Source organism: Xiphias gladius, chromosome 1 (genome assembly GCF_016859285.1).
Source record: "Xiphias gladius isolate SHS-SW01 ecotype Sanya breed wild chromosome 1, ASM1685928v1, whole genome shotgun sequence".
Lineage (NCBI taxonomy): Eukaryota > Metazoa > Chordata > Actinopteri > Istiophoriformes > Xiphiidae > Xiphias > Xiphias gladius.
In genome coordinates this window covers 29,697,015-29,709,742 of record NC_053400.1, presented here as the reverse complement: position 1 = coordinate 29,709,742, position 12,728 = coordinate 29,697,015, and the positions used below count along the sequence as shown (strand labels likewise).

General features: G+C 39.3%; 1 protein-coding gene across 1 annotated transcript; it reads right to left on the bottom strand.

The window, feature by feature from the left end:
- Positions 1-3,025: 3,025 nt before the first annotated feature.
- LOC120790133 (uncharacterized protein DDB_G0271670-like) lies at positions 3,026-8,712 on the bottom strand. Its single transcript, XM_040127457.1, has 8 exons — positions 8,676-8,712; positions 5,188-5,814; positions 4,896-4,997; positions 4,596-4,697; positions 4,001-4,096; positions 3,777-3,827; positions 3,603-3,681; positions 3,026-3,510 (listed from the first exon to the last, which is right to left on the bottom strand). Exons 1-8 carry the CDS (start codon positions 8,710-8,712, stop codon positions 3,342-3,344), a joined length of 1,263 nt encoding a protein of 420 aa, XP_039983391.1. The 3' UTR covers positions 3,026-3,341.
- Positions 8,713-12,728: the final 4,016 nt, after the last annotated feature.

Genomic DNA, 12,728 nt, shown 5'->3' with positions numbered 1-12,728 from the left:
ACATGGCCAACTCTGGTAAACGACTCATCCATGTTCTCATATAATTCTGTCAATAACAATGCACAATGACATGTAAACAGCATTACTATACCATTGTATCACTGCAAGAGAGGACATGTTTTTCTATGTTGGGGACTCAAACTTAACTCAGCCCCAAGGTCAGTGGCCTGAATGTAATGAAACAATGGCTTCTCTGCCTCCAACCATTGACGGTTTTTTAAATGATGGTGCCTTGGCCCCAGTAGTTAGATGTTCTCGATAATTGCTTACAGGTCACCATGGGCAAAAATGGCAAGACTGCAGAGTTCTCTCTTGTTGAGGAGGAACCATGGAAATGCGAGTAAAGCAGATTCAGATGCTGCTGCGCCTTACCCTGAGTTCCACCAACTCTTACTTTCTGCCGACACAACCATAAAAAACATCAAACCAAAAAAAAATCACATACAAAATGAAGAAAAAAAAGTGAACATTAGCAGAGTCAACTGTAGCCTACTGCAAGAACAAACAGTCGGCCAGTCTTTTTTTTTTTTTTTTTTTCGTCTACTGGAGCAAACTACAGACGACTCATCAACTTATATTCGGTCTCGCATTTGCACTAACTGGACACAAACTGCGATGAACTGGTGCATATCATGCACTTTGCTCAGAAGAATAAAACACTCAGTTGACCACACTCAGGGCCTTACTTGGTGATGCTACAAGCTTTAAGAAAACAGAGCACGAATGGAATGAAACAGTGCTCCATGTGGCGTTATGATGTAAGTGCAAGATGGTTAAATACTGCGTTACCTTTGACTGTTTGATTTATGGGATTACACCCGGGTGTCGCACACATGGTCAAGCCTTAGAAGCAAGAGCTTAGGACTTAGACCATAAGAGGAGAGGTTGTGGCCTCTAAATGCAGTAACAAACAGCACAGGATATGTTGCAGAGAGCCGCAAAGCAGACAGTAGATGACGCGAAGGGTGCCCTCCCAGTTATTTATTTATTTATTATTTTTTTGTATATATGTTCTTCATGAGTGAAGCACTGCGTTTTCTGTTTCTAGTCAAAAAGTATGCCTGTATGTTCATGCGTGTTTTCTGAGAGAAAGAGAGGAAGATTAACAAGGAAAGAAAAGGGGGTGATGTCTCTCAAACTCTCAGCGGGCCAGTGCATTGCTCTGTGTTTTATTTCAAACTGTTTATTTCTTTGCTATATGACAACCTTGCCTTGAAGATGTCAACTGCAGAGTGCAGTCAGTATGATTTTCTGGACAAAAGTTACTACTATTCATTTCAATAGAATATCCGGACTCACATTTTAGCAGAGGAAATGAAACAGCTCCACCTTCCAGCTTTACTTTAACTCTGAGTGAGGACGGCTGGGCCTTCCACACAAGACTTTCCTTAGAGTATGCAGATTTTAGTTTTTACAAAGCAGATTTAGATGGGAATAACAAGCTTGTGATTACACGTACAGTTAATTAGCTAAGGTCACGTCTGTTTAGCAAGTGCACACTAAATTCTGCCTCCAGTACTCACGTAAATCTGAAGCCGTAACAACAAGGTCATTGGATGTTAGCTGAATATGTACATGTTTTGAGTTTAAGTCCGTGTAACAACTCTGTTCAAAACTAGGTGAAAACTAATTTAGTTATTTCTCTTTTCATATAAGCGACAGCTTATGTGTTCATATTTAAAGTGCCTCCTTGCACTTTGTGTATATACTCTCTTTAGATAAAGTGTATAAATCAAATGTATAGAATTTGACATTTTTGTCATCTATCAGAATTGTTTTTTGCTATGCTAAAAGTTTCTATAAAGACTATAGCTATATATGTATGTAACAATGTTAGTACATTGATCATTTTCATTTAATGGGCCACTAGGTGTCTCAGTAGGTTGTGAACTTAGGGTGATTTATTTACAAACAATACATTCAATTTATCTGTTTTTAAGAGACACTACTGAGCGCCAAATGGTTGTCAGGGAAGAGAGTCCAATATTTTTCACTTGTTTTAATGAGTTTATGTTGTTATTGATTCATTGCAGATTTGGTTATTGAAGGGTTATGAGCACACTGAGACAGGTTTTTGTGTGTGTGAGAATATTGGTGTCGGCAGCTACAGTATGTCTGCATGTTGTAGGACCTCAGCAAGGCATCCAGTGTTTGGCTCAAGCACCACCTTCCTCTAAAATGGAAGAGAGTCTTCCTCAGGAATTATTAGCCTACCATGATTTATGTCGAAACCCATTATGTATTATTTCGTTACATCATTTTTCCATCAATTTCATTTGTTATTGGTCTTTGAGCTGAATAAGAATATGTTCTGAGTCATCTGGCCTAGTGTGGTAAGTGTTTCCTATGAACATGTGAATTGGTACAATCTTTAGATAATAACACTTAGGGTATATTTTCTATCTTCCTTTTTGATTCTATGCACATTTTGGTCCAAGAATGTATTCAACATTTTTCTTGTGTCTGACCTTCATTGTATTGCAGAACTTCTTTTGACTATGACTGACTAATTGCATGCAGGATTGAATGCGCTTATACTACATAAACTATAAAAGATCACAAAAATATTTGTCAGACAACTGGACTGAAAATGTGTAAATGTTTTAATACTTGTCTGTAAAAATTAATGGAAACAAATAAATGTTTATTGATGAGCTGCCGCTGTGTTTATTTATCACAGAAGTGCGGATGTGATACAGCATATGAACATTCAATAAATGCATTTTACAACAGCTGAAGTGCTGTGTAGGTTGTCAAGAGAAGCTAATGAGTTAGTGGGCTGAGCACTGTTCAATACTCAGAGCTTCCATCTTGAATGTTGGGAATAGAGTGGCTTAATATAAGTTACAATCCACAGCACAGTCGTCAATAACATCATTACAACCAGATCTAAATTATATTAAAACAAAGACACTGAAAAAAAGACTGGACTGAACTTTTCTTGGGTCCGAGTTAAAAAAAAACAAAAAAAAACTTATTCATTATTTACAATGACAAACCAGGAAATAAAACACATAAATGGCATTTGTGCATCTCACCCAACCAGTTTGTATTTTCCAGTTAATGACAGAGCTGATACGGAAATAAATACATAAACCAAAGTATTGCAGTACCTGCAAAGTGAAGGTGTGGTAAGAGTTTTTGAAAGTCAGCAGGTAAAAAAACGGACCATGAGTCTTGTTCAGAATGGGCTCAGAGCTGTGACAGTCCACAGAAACGTTTTGCTCAACAGCCCTGGCAGTTACGTTCCTCTGATCAAACTCATCTGCTCCAAACACAGTCTTGTGTTTCTGTGATGAGTATCAAGCCTCCAGAGGGTCTGTCTCTGAACCTCAGTGTGATCAATAGTTCTCTGGAAACTCATCCAGAGGGATGACTGTGTACTCTGCTGCCTTTCCGTTCTCCTTGGGCTTGTCATTGTGTAGGAATGTTTCCATCTCTTGCTCCCTCTGCTGGTCTGGGGAGACAGTTTTGGTCTCTACCTGGGATACCTGTTGTGGTCCATTCCACCTGCACAATAAGTAACAGTAAGAAATTAATTCTGTGCTCAGAAAAGTTATAGTCAGAATTATTGTTCTTTTTTCCCAGTTTTTAAGTCTCACTTTTTTCTGGTAGCGACGGCAACGCAGACCATTACCAGTGCCGCGACACCAACAACAAAAGCAAGGATGATGATCCAACCTGGAGATATTGGAGAGTAAGAGTTAATAAGATGGACTGTCTTAGTCAAAATTTAATCATGCTGGCTAATTTTTAAAAAAATTTTATGAACTGACCTGGTGTACTGTGTCCTTTGTTCGGCTGCGATTCAGGATTGAAAGTTTCTTCTACATTTTGTGGTTGAAGGAAAATGAAAGGAAAGAAAATATGATAGTGATTGCAGGCGGAACTAGTATTGGATATTTGCCATTAATGATTGCGGGGAATGGATACTTGTACAACTTGTTTTCCTGTTTTGCCTTATCAGTAGTGGTTGACACTGAAAGCTCCTCTGACTTACCTTCTCGTAAAGCTTTTCCAGCATTTTCTACGAATATTCGTGGAGCTATGTGTCTGATAAGAGCAGGCATGGAGGTTGATGATGAAGTGCTGGTTTCTGTGGAGGGACATAACAAACACAGGCTTAAAATCGTCATAGGCAAACCATACAGACAATATAATAGTGATTGCAGGAATAACTATTGGTGGTATTGGATATTTGCCATTAAAGATTGCGGTGAATGGATACTTGAACAACATGTTTTGCTGTTTTGCACTTTCAGTAGTGGTTGACAGTGAAAGCTCCTCTGACTTACCTTCTGTTGATGTTGATCTTGACCCCTCGGTTTCCTCAAACAGTCGTGGAGCCTTGTGGCTGATAAGAGCAGGCGTGGATGTTGATGATGAGGTGCTAGTTTCTGTGGAGGGACATAACAACAAAGGCTTAAAATCTTCATAGGAAAAAAATAAAGAAAATATAATAGTGATTGCAGGAATAACTATTGGGGGTAGAGTATATTTGTCATTAACTAATGGGGTCAATGGATATTTGAACAACATGTTTTGCTGTTTTGCACTTTCAGTAGTGGTTGACAGTGAAAGCTCCTCTGACTTACCTTCTGTTGATGTTGATCCTGACCCCTCGGTTTCCTCAAACAGTCGTGGAGCCTTGTATCTGACAAGAGCAGGCGTGGAGGTTGATGATGAAGTGCTAGTTTCTGTGGAGGGACATAACAAACACAGGCTTAAAATCTCCATAGGCAAACCATACAGACAATATAATAGTGATTGCAGGAATAACTATTGGGGGTATTTGATATGTGCCATTAATGATTGCGGTGAATGGATACTTGAACAACTTGTTTCCTGTTTTGCACCTTCAGTAGTGGTTGACACTGAAAGCTCCTCTGACTGACCTTCTGTTGATGTTGATCCTGACCCCTCGGTTTCCTCAAACAGTCGTGGAGCCTTGTGGCTGATAAGAGCAGGCGTGGAGGTTGATGATGAAGTGCTAGTCTCTGTGGAGGAACACAACAACACAGGCTTAAAATCTTCATAGGTAAACCATACAGACAATATAATAGTGATTGCAGGAATAACTATTGGGAGTATAGGATATTTGCCATTAAGGCATGGGATTGATGGATACTTGAACAACTTGTTTTGCCTTTTCAGTAGTAGTTGAAACTGAAAGCTCCTCTGTCTTACCTTCGGTTGATGTCAATTGTGATGCATCACTTTCTTCAAACAGTCGTGGAGCCTTGTGGCTGATACGAGAAGGCGTGAAGGTTAATGATGAAGTGCTGCTTTCTGTGTTGGAGCTGGAGGTCACACTAAAGCTCGTAGCAGGGTACTGACCTAGCACCTCTACATTTTCAGACTCTAAATCGGAACTCAGAGTGCTCAGGAGGTCAAAGCTGGACACGGCAGGGTCAGAGGTTTGAGAGACCGAGACGTGATCTGGGGTGACGCTTGACTGGGCTTCTTTTGGCTCTGATGAAGAGGTAAAGCCAGACTGAGGGTTTTGGGTGGTAGATGAATCTGAACTGGTGTCATCGCTGTCCTTTGACGACACTGTGGAAGAGCTCTGAGCATGGGAAACATTCTGAGTTGTGGTTGCATAGGGGTCACCTGTGTTCTGGAAGAACACGGACGTCGGGGCCTCCCCTGTAGCTGACTCCGGTTCGGAGTCAGGGGACAGCTGCTGAACGGTTGTTTTTATTTTGGGTGATTCAGATAAGAGTGAAGGGAGAAGAAAGTCATTGACGAGGAACCCGTCCGTCACGGCCTCTCTGAGAACTTCATCCTCAGCTTTGGTAGGGATCTGGGTCACGGCTAAGACAAAGAGAAATGGAAAAACCCACAGATCACCTCAAGTGTTTACCTACCAGCCCTGACATGAGCGGAAAGGAAAGTTACCAAGTTTTGTCTGATTCATTACAAAGAGACTACATGCTTCGCCCAAAATTCTTGTATAAACTTGTGTTTTGGTATTCTTTGATGAGGTGTGGTGAGATTCAGTAATGGTTAACCTGGATGACTAATTGTCTATGACTGATTAACAAAAGAGAGGCAGCCTCATCAAAGCAACAGTTTTATTATGAGCAACTTTTTGAACTACGTCAAAAGTGAGTTTAAACCATGACTGTTCTTTCTCTTAGTTAGTTGGAAGGAAGCCATTGACAGGGTTTTGTGCCATAAAAGAGGAGGAAGCAAGAGGACAAACTACGCAATTAACATTATCATATTATGAATGGGAATATTCATTGTGTTTTGCTCATTTAAATTTATTTTTAACTGCCTGTGTGATCATAATTTAATAGTGATTAGGTTTTTATATTTCAAAGCATGTTGTGTATTTAAAAAAAACAAAGATTTTTGGATAATCAAAAAATGAATAGAAATTCATATTCAGAACTCTTCTGGAGAATGACTACATTTTGCTGATAATATTTCTGTACTTTTACTGAAGTTTTATATTAAATTTTTGACTTTTATTTGTAAAATGAAAATACATTACGGTATGGATACATTTACTTTGGTAAATGATTTGAGTACTTCTTCCACCACTGACCATAATAAGCTATAATCTGTTGCTTTGGGAAATCTCAGTAGTCAAAAAAGGGATTGGAAAGTGCTAACTAACGGGGTAAGAAAAAGGACCCCATGGGAATTATTGAAATTTCATAGGTCTGTATAGAAGAATTTATATAGAAGAATGTCATTTTGCTAAAGAATTTCATTGACCATCAATATCCACCTGGATTTGACCTTCATTTTACAGTTCAATTCTCAAAGACAAAATCACATGGCTAATAAAATCAACCAGATACACAGAAAAAAGAAAGTGTTGGTTTAAGTGTTTAAAAGAGCTACACTGTAAAAACAGATAAAATAATAAAAATGACTTTAACTTACTATTAACAGGTGTTGGGTGGACAACAGCAAGAAGTCCAAGAATAACCCCCACAAGATGATTCTTCATCTTCATACCAGAAAGCGGTGATGTAGCCAGGGACTGAAGTTGATCTTTAGTGAGTCGGAAGTATTTGGCAAACTGAACCGATGATTTGAAGCAGATGAATCATGCCTTTGCCTTTTATACGCAGCAGCAGGTGGGTGTTGCATCATTACAACAATTGCTGGCTAAACACAAACATACAAAAGAGGGCTGGCACACCTGTGAACACACCCTGTTCCTTACACACTTTCTCACCCCCCCACCCCCTTCTTCAGGCAAAAAAGATGTACATATAAAAAAATCTATTTCCTTGGGAATTTTCTTCAGTTACATAGAACACAACAAATACAGCAGAGGAGTCTGTAAATCTTTTGTTCACCGCTCTCGTATGTTTGCTTGGCTGCGCCATATTAACAAAAAACAACCAGTACAAACACAAGAAGAAGCACCAAGAAGAATCACAAGAAGCACCGAAAAAAGTAAAAATTTCTTGTATGTGTTACTTCAACATTTTCTCTTAGATTTAGACCCTTTATGTTTGTAAGGGACCAAACTTAAACCAATAAAAACAGTGGAAGGTGTACGGTTGGGTTTGAACTTAAAGTAACTATATTAAAACATTTGATGTCTAATAGGCCAATCTGTAACTGGTTCATGGCAAGAAAAAATCTACATGTTGTAAGCATCTTTGGATTTTATTGGCAAGTGTATATTAGAGGGAATATTTATAAATACATATACAGATGTATCTGACCTGACACAACAATCAGTACTAGGGTGAAAATACATAAGGACATAAGAACAGACTAAGAGGAAAAAGGAGCAGTAACAAGAAACAAACCAAGCAGAAAACTAGTAATAATAAGATTATATAAGGAGTGGAATAATGTACAAGAATGTTTATATAAAAGAATATTCTTTTCAATTTTCTTATCGAAGAATGTCAAATCAAAAGAAAAAGGTGTAAAGGACCTGAAGAGCGACTGACATGGTCAGGAAACTTTTTCCTTTCCTGCCAATGTACTCATGAGCTGATACCATGCACACAAAGAGAGATTTATGGGCGATTTTTGGCATTTTACCCCAGATGGGTGGATTTATTTGAAAGAAAGTTAAACGCAAGAATGCCATTGCCTGGTCCCGACATACAATTAAAAAGTGCTGAGATGAAAATAATCAATAAAGTTAACCACTCCTGTCTTTGTGGGAAAGAACGTTTAGATCACAGGTATGCAGATCAGGAAAGGCAGGTCAGAAACATACAAAACAGATAAACAAATGCAACAGACCATCAATGATCACCACAATGTTAGGTAATGATGTTCAACCAGCAGTTTAATTATGGACAAAAAAAAGTGAAAGAACTCTTCACACTGTGTGAAACGGCATTCACGGAAATGGGAAATCTGTTTGATAACGATCCGGAAAATGCCTTGGAAACATTTCAAGATCTCAGTCAGAGACAACAGAAACAATGTCTCGCTTTGGAGACACATAAAACAACACACCCTTTCTCATTAGTCCTTCTTTATTATTCTCCCAACAGCCAGGGATTTGAACAAAACAAAAATCTTCCTTTTTTGTCTCGTTTCAAAATTACAGTGCGCAATTTTAGACTCAACCGGAGAGAAACACGGCTCAGTATCATCTTCCCGCAGGCGATGTGTGCTGTTTATAGTGACTGTTGTGATACACTGGCATCTGACGGAAATTGATGCGTCACTGCAGCGCTCACCCTCAGGCTTCCTGGCACGTTCATGACTTTGCGACATTCGTCATGGATTACTCAGCGCGTGTGGGTGAGCGCTTGTCCAGACTTGCACTCCACACCTAGTGAAGGTTCAAATTTTGCAGTATATTAGCTAACATGTGTAACAGGGTTAACCTGAAGGCTCAAACACGAATCTTGCCTCCACAAAGCGTGCAACAGCCAGCTTGCACCGGCTAGACACTGCTAGTGACTCAGAAATCAAATTATCCTCAGTGTGGTTGTCTTGTGAATGTCTGGGTAACAGACGAGGGTCTATACATCATACCGTGGGAGAAGTTAAATTCTATGAGGCCAAATGTGACGTCAATGTCATTTTTGATGAAAAGATAGATATTTTTCAGTAAAACGATTTAACGGCCAAATATTAAAATTATCATTATCCCTTAGAGTACATTGCCCTTTGATCAGCTGGGTTATAACAAAACGGGTTGATTTTTTTTCCTGGAAATTGTCGTCAGGATTTTGGTGCAGTGGAATAACATCAGTAGTCTGGGGAAAAGGCTGAGAGGTAACTCTGAGGGCTAACTGGCTACGAGTTTCATCATCCTGCAAACTTCAGTGGCTTTTAACTAACATGAGGGGGATTCAGTAATGACTGAGCTGTTGCTTTATATTTTGAGATATTTGGCATCAGAGCAGTATTTCGCTTTGGTGGCGCATTTTTCAAAAGCTAGCCTTGATATAAACCATTTGGGCCCGGCTGTTGTGAGGTTTTTTTTCTTCGAAAATTCAAATGCATTTAAATCCTGAAAAGTGAAATGGCCTGAATTCCCAAAACATGGTCTGAAAACAAGCACTGCTGGCCAAATGCCTTACACGTGAGGAAAATTTTAAGAGGATAATAATTAGTATCACCAGATTTTCAAAATCTAAAACATGACATGGTATTTTCTCTGTATTCGTGTATATTCAATGTATGAATGGATAAACTTTAGCGAAGCAGCAGAACACAAGGTCTTTCAAGGGCAGGTCCGCTGGGCATTTGCAGGCCAATTACCAGCCAACAGACGCCCTCCGTTCCTCCCTCTTCCTCACTGTTATCTCATGTTTCATGGCAGCCACCATTGTTACCGTCCCCAAAATCCCAAGGCAACTGAGCTGACTGACCTGTGCACTTAAACTCGCACATCTATTACCACTATGAATAACCAAGAGAACGTAGCCATAGCCTTTTATCGCCTCTATTCTATCATGGACAAATATCCACCTCAGTCTGCACATTTCCGTGTCACATTCATTATAACATATAATAGCAGTGCTCATCGCTGCCTTTCACCTGCAATAAAGATCTGGGGGGAAAAAAGCTGTATTATTTATTGCTTGACTATCATCCAGTTTTAACCAAATCAATGCGATGTGAAAAAATAAAAATAAAGTAATGTTTAGGAACTTATACTAAGTCCTCCCCAATACTGATAAAAAAAACAACATGAGTGTATATCCTTCAAATCAGTCACACATATAAAGGCTTTCCAAAATTTCCAAAATTTCAAATCTAGGTAAAGTTCCTCTCCCCTGCCACCTTTTTTTTTTTTTTCTGGAACCAAAATCACTGGTTTTTGACTGTAATCAGTTTCCAATTAAATAGGTGGTGACTCGCTACACAGTGAATTGAATTCTGGGACACAGATTAAGTTTCATATTAAAACAACACCGGGACACTGGTACATATAGTATGTAGCTGTAAAATTACTTAGATTTTGCTTCTCTGGCCTTTTCATTGGGGTGAGCTACCATCGAAGATAACATTATTGTCGTGGCTTGCAAACTGCTTCCACTAAGTCAAGGCTACTGAAACTGTTACTAATTGTATAAGCTGCACTTGTGTTTACTCTGCTCTGACACTGACTGCATGGCCTCCCAGCTTGGCCCAGATTGCATGGCAGCAAAGGGAGGGAAAACAGTTTAACTGCCGTGGAGGTATTGCAGGCATTGCGTTGAATGATTCGGTTGACAATCAAACAGAGGTAAGTAGCGTGGCTTAAGCAGATTTGCACAGAGGTGTTCTGCAAGAGGGAACATGTATTACAGTGTGCAACCATCATTAAAACCAAGGTTTGACTTCATCATGATAAATGTTGCAAGGCTGGCAAAGTAATTGTCTTTTAATTTGAGATCAGCCATGTGAACTATGTTTATCATTTACCATGGTTGACCATGCTGTTGGTAGGCTACATGTGGTTTTCTTGCGGCCCAAGCCAGCGATTCGGTTTGACAAAGGTGGAACATGCCGTTTAGTGTCTTGAATTTAAATAGAATGACGAGTTTGCTAAATTTTTGTCACACTCAAGGAAACACAGTCGGGGACTTGCTGAGCTATTCACCATCTACTTAGCTGGAAACCACTTTGGGGCATAGCCTATGTTTGTGCCTCAATGTTGCTAACTGTTAAAGCAATGAAGAATACCCACACACAGATGTCTCCTCCCCTAATATGACTCGGCTGGATCTTTTTACATCGGCTTATGACATAACTGACAAAACTTGCCCTGGACAAACGTGAAACAAAACATGGCAGGCACCCAGTTTCAAAGGTGCCTCTCCTTTTCATTTGTAGGTTATTTATGCCTCAAAGGTTTAAGGAAGAATGATGCCCGGGATTGGCCTATTCACGCCGATGTAACATGTCAGAAATTGGTCACGAATGTATCCACTTTAAAAAACTGCAAAATCGCTCATACATCTACTTGATAGTCTGTGTTAACTGTCAAAGGAACTCAAACAAGTTCATGTCTTTTGTGCCATACATGTATTACATTTCTTTAGAAAATCTGGTCATGGTTTCACCTTGATTAATGTAAAAATGGTCTAGTTTTGGGTCCAAGTGGTCTGCAGTGTTTTGTACATATCTACTATATTTGTGCATAATTTCTCAGTTACGAAAAAAAATCTGAGAAACAATGTTTTTACTCCATAAGGACTTTGGAAAATATACAATACCCACATCTAGATTTAGATGACAGTAATTCTGAGTCCAAAATCTCTTCTTCTGGTTGATTAAGTTCAAATCTTCTTTTCCTGGTTGATCAAATGCAAAAATGCATCTGCCAGGCTCCCACTCAGATAAATCTAAGATTTGACTGTCGGATATCATTTTAATTTTTGACATAAAATGCTTAATTATTAGTTTGTTCTTTTTTTTTTTCAATGTTCTTTGTAGTCTTTTTTATGCTAGCTGTTATAATTGCATTCACATTTACTCTGTTCTCTTTTATTATTTATGTCTCTACCACATTTCATGGCACACTAGTTCTCGCACTATTTTACTCTGAACAGAAAATGTTAACGTAATTATGGCCCTAGATGAAAAGTCAGGGATCATCAAAAGTCTTTAGCCTCATTGTCTGAGTACCATCACAATCTGTGCGAAATTTTGTGCCAATTCATTCAATAGATTTTGAAATATTTCACTTGATTACTGAACTTTCGACCTGCTGCTGGCGCTACATGAAAAGTCAGAAGATCACTTAAGTCATAAGGGTTCATCCTTCAACCACCCGACTGACCACCACTGCCCTCCCTGGAGCCATGTCCCTGGCCTGGTTAAAAAACAGTAATGGAGCTTTGGCAAGGAGCCATACAATTCAAGCTGAACTGCATTTCAGTAAGCATTAAAATCAGCAAATGTATGCACAGAGCAGCCCACAGAGGTAATCATGAATAGAGTGTTAGCATTAAAGACTGTGGGCCTGTTTCAACTCATTACTTAGCCTGTGTTTGTGCCACTTGTGTAGCTGGAGAATCTGGTGTCTCTTGAGTCTTACTCTGACGAGCACTCTGAGAAAAGGGAAACCCTCAGGGATATCTGCAAGACTAAAGAATGGCCAAAATGGGAACTTCTAAAGAACAATCACTGGGTTATTCAGAATTACCATTTCCCAGACTTGGAGTCTTCTCAACAGGAAACAAAGCCAAGCTGTGAGGAGTGGCTGTATGGAGCAATTGTCGACCTAACCAGGTTAGGATCCTTCAAGCTAACAGACAGCATGTTCAGACTAGATGCAGAAGTTGTTATGA